The sequence below is a fragment of the Rhinolophus hipposideros genome, assembly GCF_964194185.1.
Source record: "Rhinolophus hipposideros genome assembly, chromosome: 6".
Taxonomy (NCBI): domain Eukaryota; kingdom Metazoa; phylum Chordata; class Mammalia; order Chiroptera; family Rhinolophidae; genus Rhinolophus; species Rhinolophus hipposideros.
In genome coordinates this window covers 100,484,304-100,496,651 of record NC_138052.1, presented here as the reverse complement: position 1 = coordinate 100,496,651, position 12,348 = coordinate 100,484,304, and the positions used below count along the sequence as shown (strand labels likewise).

Genomic DNA, 12,348 nt, shown 5'->3' with positions numbered 1-12,348 from the left:
TCTAGCCAGTGGGTCGGTGACATCACTGGGGACCAAAGCACGTAACCCTGGAGTGAGAGCTGGGCAAAAGCACAGCATGTCCAGTGGGCCTGAACCTGGCGACGATCATGGGGGCCGATTCTGGACGCAGCCCTGTGTAAACCCAGTGGCTGCGTTGCTTCCACCGTGCACAGCTCGGCTGTCCTCCGTGGTGACAGTGGGGTCCCCGAGCTGTCCCACCTGTCCACTGCACTTGTGCCAGCCGCCACTGAAGCGCACGTCCCGATCCTGAGACCAAACTCGCGCCCACCACTCATGTCTTCCTTCACTCCAGTTTGGGACGGGACCACCAAGAAAGGCCCAGAGTGAGGGTGGTGACAAGCAGTCTCCTTTGCTTTGGTCCCTGAGGGTCCAGTGGGGGGTCCCAGACGCCTGGTCAAGAGGCTGGGAAGGTGGGGGGCGGCCTGCCATTGGCCCTCAGACCTCCAGGGCTGCAGGGCAAACCCGGGGTGGCCAGGAATGGCTGGAGTGTGGGAAGACCCTCGGTGCCATCCAGCATGCCCTACCTCTGGCCAGGGGCCCATTTCGGAGGACAGGCTGTGACCAGCTCCTGACTCCACCCAAAAGCTGGGCAGATATGAAGGACAAACAGACCAGGAGGTCATTTTTAGAGTGGAAGTTTAATGGGACAATCACAGTGACCCCTTGCAACGGTCCCCTGGTTGGCCCAGCTCTGACCACAGGGTCCCCAGGCCCGTCCCAGCATGGTGGGCCTACAAGAGCACCAACGCCACCTGCTCCTTCCCCTGGGGTCCTGTGGCAGTGGCCCCGGGAAGCCCTAAGTAGGCATCTTGTCCCATTCCCCTTGGGGCCCGGGGCCCCGTTTTCCCTGAGGGGCTAAGGCTTTCCCCAGGGACACCCACCCGCTCCTTAGTGTCCTCTGCCCCACACAGAAGGCATGTCTGCATCCTTACCCCTCTGCCAGGGGCCAACCGAGGCTGCCAAGCCCAGGGGCAGAGTGCAGAGCTCTGCAAGGAGGAGGCACGCTGTGGGGACAGCGCAGCCCAGGCCTGGCAGACGTAAGGCACAGTGTGGCGGTTGCCATGGGACTGTGGGGCTGTCACCCCAGGGGCAGTGCCCGGCAGTCAGTGTTGAGACAGGAGGGCATGGCGAGTGCTGGCTACTCGGGGGCCTGCAGTGCAAGAGAGTTGAGGGGACAAGGTCCACGGGCCTCGACCAGCTCCGAGGCGGTCCCTGGGAGAGCCCACAGGAGGGAAGCATGGGTCCCGGCAGGACGTGTGGCCAGAGCCGACGTGCAGTCCGGCAGGCCTGGGCCACAGAAGGCACAATGGTGGTGTCTGGGAGGGCAGGCTAGGCAGACACATTGACGTCCCTGAGAGAGATGGCGCTGCTGGGGGTCTCGTCGCCGAGCAGCAGGGCCGGCGTGCCTGCGTCTGCCTCTGCCTGGGCACCGCCCTGCTCTGCGCTGGGCTCGGCACCAGGGCCCAGGCCCTGGGACAGGATCTGCTGGATGGCCCTGCGCAGGTTTGGGTGCAGTCGGCCCTGTGTCTGGCAGAAGACCTCCAGGGCGAAGGACTTGAGCGCCCCGGTGCAGAGGTCTTCGTAGAGAGGGATGGTGTACATGCGGGACATCTGTGGGCGGGCAGGGCAGGGGCACCCGTCACCCAGCTGCTCCGGTGCTCGGGCTGGGTGGGGGGACTGATGGGGAGGGCGCAGAGGCCGGGGGCCCGGGGCCTGGGACCCTTGGGCCCCGAGAGCTCAAATGCCCCCGTGTCCAGGCCAAGAGCCCCAGTGCCCACAGGCCCAGGGCGCGTGGGCCTAACCTGCAGACACGGCCTCACCGAGGACTGGCGGGCCTGGGCGCCTCCCCTGGGGCACGCCCCGCCCCGAGGCCGGTCTCCCCGCCCCAACCCCCGGGGTGCCCAGTCGGGCAGCAGACTGGGGTGTGCGGCGGCCCGTGCTGGCTGCACCTGGCTCTCCAGGAAGCGCCGGACGCGGTGCAGGTCAGGGTAGTAGTCGTTCCGGACCACGATCTGCAGCCAGCGTATGCGGATCTCGGCGTTCATGGAGTCCAGCAGGGACGAGTAGCACTTGGACAGGCTGGTCACCACCTCTGTGGGGCCACAGGCGGGTCAGGGCCGGCAGGCACACCCTCCCCAGCCACCCGGCGGCCATGGGACCCACCCTGGGGCAGCGGGGACCCGTCCAGGAGCCGGTCCAGAAAGAGCGCTGTCTGGAAGGTCCTCCACTTGGAGATGTCAATGGCGCTGGCCGAGGCGGCTGCCTGGTCCAGGGGCTCCGCAGTCCACAGCTGGAAGAGGGCCTCCACGGGCCGGGTCAGGCTGGACCCCTGAGACAAGTCCGGCTCGGCCAGTGGCGGGCCCGTGGCGTTCAGCCAGCGCTCAAACTCCAGCCCTGCAGGGAGGTGCCATCCTGGGTCCCCACGGGGCTGGGGAGGGGCCACCCGAGCAGGCCTGCTCAGGAGACGCCAGACCCCGAGAACGTCCCTGGGCATGACTGTTCCAGGGTCCAGGAGCCCTAGGTCAGGGCCAGTTTGGGGAGGCTGGGGTCAGCATCTGCCACTTCAAGCCACTGGGGTGGCTTCTGTGAGGGGCACAGGTAGGTGGCTTGACTTGGTGGCTGAGGGACCCCAACCCCCTCCACACTTCTCCTGGGTACACGACAATGAGGCACTTTAAGCCCAAACTCAGTACTGGTAGGTGGGGTGGGGCTCTGCTTTAAGCTCTGGCACTGGGCAGCTATGGGGCAGGCTCCACCCATCCTCACCCCACCAACCCTTGGTGCACTTACCAAACCTAAAACAGGGTCACCACACCCAGCCTGCCTTAGCCACACCTCATTGCCCTCCAGCAAATCGTGGCCTCTCCTACATGTCAGACCCCTCCAGTCTCTCCTTTGGCCCCCAAGCCTGCCCTGGGAACCCCAAGGACACTGTCACGGGTGTCACCCAAGCAGGCCAGCGGGCTTCAGCCAGCTCTGAGGCAAACCTCCCTCCACCCTGCCAACCCTGCCCCAGGCCCTTTGCACACAGTTTGCATGGCCCCCTTCCTGGGACTGCCTAATTAGGTCAACTTGGCCTGAGGGCCACCCCTTCCTGGAAGCCCCCTGGGCCCCATCAGGCTGGGACACACCCTCCTCCACTGCCTGGCCTCCCGGCCCGAGGCCCACACTGTCCAGCTACAGCCGGAGAAGGAAGGAGGGATGAACCCAGGGGCTTTTTCCGAGCAGAGGTGGCGTCTTGTGCAATAAGAGCAGCTGGCCCGGATGTGTGGCGGGCGGCAGGCCTCACCTGCCCGGCAGTCCACACTCTGCTCCTTCAGCTCCGGGAAGAAGCTCAGGAAGGAGTCCAGCAGGTCCTGGGCCACCACACTGGTGAACTTGTACTTGTCCACGTAGGCCTGTGAGGGTGAGAGGGCTCAGGGGGCCTGGCGCGGGGCCGGGGCAGGAGGGACAGGGCCCGTCCGGGGAGGGGCTGCTCACTCGCAGGAAGCTGTCGAAGCGCTGGGGGTCCCCACAGAGCTGGGACAGGTAGTAGACGAAGCAGTAGCCCTTCTCATAGGTGAACAGGTTCATCAGATGACTTGGGTTCACCCCTGAAACAACACCTGGCTCTAGGCGGCGCCCCACCTCCTGGGTGGTCAGGCGAGAGGAGCGGAAGGGCCAGAGGCCGCCGTCCCTCACACATCCAGGCGCTCTGGCAGTGCAGTGATGTGGCCTGTCCTGCCCGAGGGTCACCCACCACGGTGACAGGTGCTCAGAGCCCATGAGAGGTAGCCTAGGGGAGGCCGTCCTGGGGCAGGGGCACCTGGCCTGGCCTTTGCCAGGATCCAGCTGCTGGGGACAGAGGGCCCTCGGGGTCGGGAGGTACCTGGCTCCAGCTTGACCTGCAGCTTGCTGACCGGGCTGTCCTCCCCCAGGAGCTTCATCTGCCTGTGCAGGGCGTCCAGGCGGAAGGCCGTTTCCAGACAGGTGAAGGCAGCACCTGGACGGGGCGGGGAGGCAGGGGAGGCGGGAGGGCCAAGGGGCAGCCTGAGCACCCGGGGCAGCGACGCGGCTGTCCCTGCCTTGAGCCCTGTGGGGCTGACCCAAGGCCACCTTGCTGGACACGTGCACGTTAGAGGGCCTGCACCCTGGGGCCTGGGCTGGGCTCAGCACCCCTGGCACCGTGCCCGGGATGGCCCTAGTGGTGCCAGCCTGCACAAGGCCATGTGGCGCTCCCACGTCCCCTCCCCAGCCCGCTGCAGGCAATACCATAGGTCTCGGTGGTGATGCGGCGCTGGGCGTAGGTGGCCAGGCCCTCGCTCAGCCACATCTCCTCCCACGTGGCGTTCGTGACAGCATTGCCAAACCAGCTGTGGGCCACCTCGTGAATGACATCGATGACCAGGAACTCGTCACTCTCCAGGATGGAGGAGATGATGAAGGTGAGGCAGGGGTTCTCCATGGCCACGATGGGGAAGGAGGGGGGCAGGAAGACGATGTCGTACCTGCCCCAGGAGGGAGAGATGATGGGCGCGTGACCATGACAGCCATGGGCCTGGGCAGTGAGCGTCACTTCCTCCCCAGGAGGTCAGAAGAGGGGCTCGTTGCTCCCAGGGAGGATGGGGACAGACAGGGCTCCCAGGGTCCCCAGGACATACCTGCCCCACATATACGGCCCGTACAGCCGCTCGGCCGCACTCAGCCACTGCTCCACGACACCCGACAGTTTGCTGGTGGCTGTGGGCAGGAGGCACGGCTCAGCCCACACACGGCTCCTGTCACAGGGTGGAGAGGGTGGGCTAAGGCTCCCCGGCCCCACTCACCCACCAGGCCCGCCATCTGCTTCTGGGCTCAAAGGTCACCCAAGCCTTGTCTGGACCTGTAGGCCTGGCCCATGCCTGCCACGCCACCTCAGTGGACAGACGCAGGTAGGCCCTTCTGTGGCAGGGCAGAGCCACACGCTGAGGGGCCACTTGGTTCCTTTCGTCTTTGATGGAAGGAACCTGCCTGCGTGGGCTTCAGGGGGCGTCAGGCTGCAGTGTGTCCCTGGCAGGGGGCCGGGCTGGAAGAGGGCACAGCTGGCGCTGCCGGGTCTGGGGCATGTGGGAGGAGAGGAGCCTGGCAGGGCCGGCACTGGGCCATGGCAATAAGGCAGGGGCAGGGCTGGTCCTCAGTGTGCGGTCTGACACAGGCCGCATGCCCTGACTGTGGCGGCATCTCCCCAAGGTGGGGCATCTCCCCGAGCCCCAGGTGGCGGCAGCAGGAGGCACTGGCAGGGGCTGTACCTGGGGCCGATGTCTGCCGGCTTCAGGTCCCCGGCCACCAGGGCCACGAGGTAGGCGGGCACAGGGTGCTCCATGTGGAATTGGTAGACACCCTCCTCCTCCACGTAGGTGCTCTGTGTGGCACTCATCAGCACCTGTACCCCCGCTGGGGCCTGCACGTGGGGAGTCGCCGCCTGTCAGGGTCCCCATGTCCTTGATGGGGAACCCCACACCACCACTGGGAAGCCCTACATACTGACAGGGCACCCCACATCCCCAGTGGAAAACCCTACAATCCAGGTCCAAACACCGCATTTTTGTGATAAGGAACTCCCACATTCCCTAACAGGGCACCCCACAACTGAGGTTAGGGATCCTTGTGTCCTTGATGGGAACCCCATGCCCTATTAGGGGACCCCATTTCCATGATAGGGCATCCGACATTCCTGTTGGGGAGCCCCACAACTCAGGTCAAGGAATCCCACACCTGTCAGGGAACCTCTCACCCCCATCAGAGGACCCCCAGACTGCAAACCTCGTGCACCCTGGGGGGCTGCCACCCTCAGGCCCAGGAGCTCTGGCCCCCACCACGGGACTGGCCATTCCGTCTGAGCCCCCCATTCTCAGGGTCCTACTGCTGACTCCAGGACCAGGACCCCAACTGTCAAGGGGGCCCCCTCCCTGCAGAGCAGCACGTCCCCCACAGTGAGGCTCCTCCTAGGCTGGGCCCCACTGGGCTGGGGCCACGGCTGGCGGGTGGGCGCTGGGCACTGACCTTGACGACAGCCGAGTAGGTGCACTTGACGGCCGGCGTGTCGAAACAGGGGAAAAAGGAGCGGTTGCAGACGGAGTGGCCTTGGGTGAAGACGAAGGGCTTGGCACTGCCATAGGTCAGCTCGGGGTCCAGCCACCAGATCTGCAGGCAGGCAGATGCCCTCCCCATCTCAGTGGGCAGAGCAGGCCGCCCTCATCTCCCCAGTGAGGCTGGGGCACCTGAAGGGGGCCCTGTCCCACAGAGCAGCCCGTGGGGACGCCAGGACACGCTGAGCTGGGCAAGTGTCCTAGGGAGGGCAAGGCCTTCAGAAATAGGCCCAAACCCACCGTCCTGCTCTAGCTTCTAGGCCCAAAGCCTCTGGGGGCGGCAGCTGGAGAGGAAGAGAGTAAGGGGCCAGGAGGCAACGGCCTGACTAGGCCCATCCAGGACCACAGCCGCTCCGGGTCGCCAGTGCTGATGCACCCGCCTTGGGCGGGCAGGGCAGCTGTGGTACGGGGACAGGGCCAGCCCCCACTCCAAGCAGGAGGCCATGTATCCAGGAGCCAGCCTAGGGAGTCTCCCAGCCCATGCCCCTCATCCCAGCCTCCAAAGGGAAACTGAGGCACAGCCAGAACATGAGTCCAAATTCTCAGGCTAGCTGACAGCAAATGTGGTCTCGGCCAGGAACGTGGAAATGGGGACCAGAGCTTCCTGATGACCCCCAGACGAGCATGCACGCCAAGCCCAGGGCCATCCCAGAAATGGGGCAAGCCTCGCCAGGAGGGATCCCCATAGGGAGATGGGCTCTGGGCCTGGGACGGTGGGTAGTGAGCTAAGACCAGGCACTTGGAGAGGACAGGCTGCATGGAAGCAGCCATGGGGAGGGCCAGTGGGGCCCGTGCCTGGAGCACTAGACAGACCCCACAGTGGCTGCCAGTACCCAGCTGTCCACCGCCATGAGGGCCTGCCTCCCCTGCAGACCCCAGACCCAGGAGGGGCTGCCTGTCCCACAGGCCCTGGACCTGGCAGGGCTGCCCATCCTGTTGTTCCTGCAGACCTGCCAGACCCCTGCCAGTGTTCGCCAGTTTCTTCAGAGCTTGCTTTTAGCTGCTATGTCTGTACCCTTATCGTGGGGAGCAAACAGCGAGTGACACCTTGCTTTCCTGCTGACCCCTGGGGCTGTCTCACATGTTTAAAAGGCCTATCTGGGGCGTATGTTCAAAAATGCAGACCACTGGGCCCCGCCCCAGAAGATTCCTGGCTGTGACCCAGGAATCTGCATTAAGGAGACCCCCCCCCGCCTCACCCATACGCCCACAATAAACACTGCTGCTGGTGGTCCTTTGCCCACCAGGGGACAGGTCCACATGGTCCCCCATATTTCCTTCAAGCCCCCCACCTCAGCCTCTCACAGACCTACCCCTCTCCCCCATGGCTCTCCTGAGGCTCTACCCCGCTCAGGCCTGTCCCCACTGCCCAGGTCCACCTCTGAGTCCAGCCCACACTGCTCACCCCTCAGCATTGCAGAGACCACTGGGGTCAACAGTCCTCCCCGGGAGCAAGGCCCCCAAGGCAGGCAGGACCCGCACTAGAGGTGGACCAGCAACTCATCCGGGAGCACAGGGTGCAGGGAGCAGGGGTACAGTTGTTGATGGGCTGGTGGAGAAGGACCAGGCCTAAGGGCTCCAGACCAAAGGGCAGCAAGAAAGCTGTTTCTGCTGGTGGGTGGGGCTCCGGAACAGGGTGCAAGGAGCACGGGCCCCAGAGTCTGTGGCACCCCAAACTGCGTCTGGAGATGTGGGGACCTGCTGGCAGGACGTCCCAGGGAGCTGCCTTCTCACCTGGCACAGGGACAGGTTTAGGGATTGAGGCCCCGAGCCCCGTGCTGTTCCTGTGTGACAGGCGCCTGAGGCCGACACCACTCTGTCCTCCGCAAGCCCCCAACCCCCGGGCCGCCTGGTCTGGGGAGACCAGGCCGTCCCTCCCTGCCCCAAGCACCCAAGGGGCCCACAGTAGGCTACCAAAAACCCAGGGGACGGCCACCCTTGCTGGCCGGGCCCCACCCCCAGTGGCCTGTGGAGGGCCCCGGTCTTGGGGGAACCAGACATGAGGGCTCCAGTTCACACATCAAGGTCAGGAGGTGCACAGCCCAGCGTTCTTATGCAGTGAGGGAGGCACATCTGCCTGACCCCACGACCTGAGCTGGCAGCAGGGGCCAGCCCAGTGGGCCAGTAGCCAACCCGCCCATGGGGGTGCAGGGAAGGAGGGGAGGTGGCAGGGCCTGCTGAGTGCTCCTGGGAATCGTGCCCGAAGCCCACAGGTATGCCTGGTCTGTGCTCTTCCCGTCCAGATGTCATGTTGGTGGCTTCTGGCCCAGGTTTTCAGCACCACCTGCCCATCACCCTGCCCATACGCATGCCACAGGCAGTGACAGACAGAACCTCCCGGGGCCTCCCAGAGCTGTGTGCACCTTGTGTGTGTGTATGGGGGGAGGGAAACGGGGGGTCACAGGTGTGCTGTGCACACGGGAGCCCAGGGCCATCTAGTTTTTCTGGCAGAGGCTGTGGGGCAGTGGGAGCTCTGTGCCCAAAGTCCCACAGAGCTTATGTGTGTCTGTTGGGCACATGAGACCACTCGTCACAGCACACAGCCAGTCCTCGCCCTGGAGGCCTAAAGCATTAGAGCCAACCTGGCCCTCTGCCTCCTGCTCTGGCAGGTCTGTCCTTCGTGCCACTTGCAGAGAACAGACCTGTGCCCACAAGTCCTCGGAAGGCCCAGGTTACTCGGAGGCCCTTCCATATCTGACACCCCTGGCCTGCCCCTCAGGCTGCAGCAGATGAAAGGCCTGGCAAGTGCCTACCACAAGCTGCCCTTGTCCCCAGGTAGGGCCGGTCCCCGCACATCTGAAAGGAGAGGCCTCCTCCCTTGGTGGCATGCTGTTCCCTGGCCCCACCACCCACTGGGCCACCACCTGGGCTCTCACTCTGCCCAAGGCTCCTAAGGATTCCCCAGGCAACAACTAGGAATCACTGAGGGCCCCTGGACAGGACTCCAGGGCGAGGCTGGCCCCGCCTCTCTGCAGGTGCCCCAGGCGAACTGCCCTATCAATGTCCCCTAGCCTGGCAGCGAGGAAGAGGCTGCGTGGAGACCTGGCGCCCCCCCTGGCGTGACTCACGGCGGGGGCGTCGGTCGAAGTGTAGCGCAGGATGACTTGGAAGGGCTGGTGCGCCTGCAGCTCCGGCGGCAGCGTGACGGTGAGCGAGGAGCCGTAGTCCGTGAACGGGTCCACCCTGAAGGCCAGTGGCCAGTAGGCAGGCTCGGCGCCGGGCGCCTCGGGGAAGGCGGGAAGCGGGGGCGGGGGCGCGGGCCCGGGGGCGGCGAAGGCGAAGGCGCAGGGCGGCCCGGCGGCGGCGGGGGCGCGGCGGAAGGCGGCCGAGTGCAGGCGCAGGGCCGGGTGCGTGTCGAGCACGAGCGCGCGGGGCGCGGGCCGCAGCGCGCACAGCTCGAGCACCAGGCAGCCGGCCAGCTCGCGCGCCTCGGGCCGCAGCTCCAGGCCCAGCTGCAGGTGGCGCAGGCGGAAGAGCTGCGCGCTGGAGGCCGAGGCCACGTCCAGGGCGGGCGGCGGCTCGGGCGGCGGGCGGGCGGGCGCGGCCTCGGCGCCGGGCGCCTTGCGGCAGCAGCACTGCGCCGCCATGCCGCCGCGCTAGGTGAAATCCATGGGCGGCGCCGCGCCGGGCCGCGGGGAGCCGGCGAGGGGTGCCGGGCGGCGGCGGCGGCGGCGGGGCGCGGGCACAACAGGAAGTCGCGCCGGGAGCCGCCCGGCCCGGCCCCGCGCGGTGCGCCGCCCCGCTCGGGCTCCGCTCGGCTGCCGCCGGGGGCGCTGTGCGCGGGGGACCGGGGACAGGGGGCCGGGGGCGCTGTGCGCGGGGGACCGGGGACCGGGGGCCGGGGGCGCTGTGCGCGGGGGACCGGGGGCCGGGGGCGCCGAGCGCGGGGGACCGGGGGACCAGGGGCCGGGGGCGCTGTGCGCGGGGGACCGGGGGACCGGGGGCGCTGTGCGCGGGGGACCGGGGGCCGGGGGCCGGGGGCGCTGTGCGCGGGGGACCGGGGGCCGGGGGCGCTGTGCGCGGGGGACCGGGGGCCGGGGGCCGGGGGCGCTGTGCGCGGGGGACCGGGGACCGGGGGCCGGGGGCGCTGTGCGCGGGGGACCGGGGGCCGGGGGCCGGGGGCGCTGTGCGCGGGGGACCGGGGGCCGGGGGCGCCGAGCGCGGGGGACCGGGGGCCGGGGGCGCTGTGCGCGGGGGACCGGGGGCCGGGGGCGCTGTGCGCGGGGGACCGGGGGCCGGGGGCCGGGGGCGCTGTGCGCGGGGGACCGGGGGCCGGGGGCCGGGGGCGCTGTGCGCGGGGGACCGGGGGACCAGGGGCCGGGGGCGCTGTGCGCGGGGGACCGGGGGCCGGGGGCGCTGTGCGCGGGGGACCGGGGGCCGGGGGCCGGGGGCGCTGTGCGCGGGGGACCGGGGACCGGGGGCCGGGGGCGCTGTGCGCGGGGGACCGGGGGCCGGGGGCGCCGAGCGCGGGGGACCGGGGGCCGGGGGCGCTGTGCGCGGGGGACCGGGGGCCGGGGGCGCTGTGCGCGGGGGACCGGGGGCCGGGGGCCGGGGGCGCTGTGCGCGGGGGACCGGGGGCCGGGGGCCGGGGGCGCTGTGCGCGGGGGACCGGGGACCGGGGGCGCTGTGCGCGGGGGACCGGGGGCCGGGGGCCGGGGGCGCCGAGCGCGGGGGACCGGAGGACCGGGGGCCGGGGGCGCTGTGCGCGGGGGACCGGGGGCCGGGGGCCGGGGGCGCTGTGCGCGGGGGACCGGGGGCCGGGGGCCGGGGGCGCTGTGCGCGGGGGACCGGGGACCGGGGGCGCCGTGCGCGGGGGACCGGGGGCCGGGGGCGCCGTGCGCGGGGGACCGGGGGCCGGGGGCGCCGTGCGCGGGGGACCGGGGGCCGGGGGCGCCGTGCGCGGGGGACCGGGGGCCGGGGGCCGGGGGCGCCGTGCGCGGGGGACCGGGGGCCGGGGGCCGGGGGCGCCGTGCGCGGGGGACCGGGGGCCGGGGGCGCCGTGCGCGGGGGACCGGGGACCGGGGGCGCCGTGCGCGGGGGACCGGGGGCCGGGGGCGCCGTGCGCGGGGGACCGGGGGCCGGGGGCGCCGTGCGCGGGGGACCGGGGGCCGGGGGCCGGGGGCGCCGTGCGCGGGGGACCGGGGGCCGGGGGCGCTGTGCGCGGGGGACCGGGGGCCGGGGGCCGGGGGCGCCGTGCGCGGGGGACCGGGGGCCTGGGGCGCTGTGCGCGGCGGACCGGGGACCGGGGGCCGGGGGCGCCGTGCGCGGGGGACCGGGGGACCGGGGGCCGGGGGCGCCGAGCTCGGGGGACCGGGGGCCGGGGGCGCCATGCGCTGGGGGCCGGGGGCCGGGGGCGCCGTGCGCGGGGGACCGGGGGCCGGGGGCGCCGTGCGCGGGGGACCGGGGGCCGGGGGCCGGGGGCGCCGTGCGCGGGGGACCGGGGGCCGGGGGCGCTGTGCGCGGGGGACCGGGGGCCGGGGGCGCTGTGCGCGGGGGACCGGGGGCCGGGGGCCGGGGGCGCCGTGCGCGGGGGACCGGGGGCCGGGGGCGCCGAGCGCGGGGGACCGGGGGCCGGGGGCGCCGTGCGCTGGGGGCCGGGGGCCGGGGGCGCCGTGCGCGGGGGACCGGGGGCCGGGGGCGCCGTGCGCGGGGGACCGGGGGCCGGGGGCGCCGTGCGCGGGGGACCGGGGGCCGGGGGCGCTGTGCGCGGGGGCCCGGGGGCGCCGTGCGCGGGGGACCGGGGCCCGGGGGCGCTGTGCGCGGGGCTGGGGTTGCTGTCACAGGTGGACGGAGCGCTTGCGCGGGGCGGGATGGGAGCAGGTCGCCCGGGCACTGTGCACGGGGTTTGGGGTTGGTGAGGACAGCGAACCGCGAGCGCTGTGCTCGGGAACCGGAGACGAGGTGAGGGACGGGCGGCGTGTGCGCGAGAACCGGGGCGCACGGGGGCCTTGTTGCGACGGGCGGCCGCGCGGCCTCCCCGCCCTGTGCGCTTCCCACCTGGCCTGCCCCTGGGAGATCCCACGAGGCCGGATCGCCGCTCCCTCAGCGACGCTGGGGGCCAGGCTCCTGGGGCAGTGGCTGCCTCCGTGAAGCCGGAAAGTGTAGCGTCTGGAGCTCAATGTTATGGGTTCTTTGGTGGCTGAGGGAATGATTCTCGTATTCCCCCAAGCCTCGGCCGGGTGAGACCCATGGTCCGTGTTGTGGCCCATGCGTGGCTAGG

At 70.4% G+C, this 12,348-nt stretch overlaps 1 protein-coding gene across 1 annotated transcript; it reads right to left on the bottom strand.

Moving 5' to 3' along the window:
• Nucleotides 1–648: 648 nt before the first annotated feature.
• On the bottom strand, nt 649–9,840 carry RNPEPL1 (arginyl aminopeptidase like 1). Its single transcript, XM_081050725.1, has 11 exons — nt 9,197–9,840; nt 6,043–6,183; nt 5,289–5,440; nt 4,662–4,778; nt 4,273–4,508; nt 3,890–4,003; nt 3,502–3,614; nt 3,311–3,419; nt 2,185–2,415; nt 1,971–2,113; nt 649–1,632 (listed from the first exon to the last, which is right to left on the bottom strand). Exons 1-11 carry the CDS (start codon nt 9,713–9,715, stop codon nt 1,351–1,353), a joined length of 2,157 nt encoding a protein of 718 aa, XP_080906851.1. The 5' UTR covers nt 9,716–9,840; the 3' UTR covers nt 649–1,350.
• Between the last annotated feature and the right edge of the window lie 2,508 nt (nt 9,841–12,348).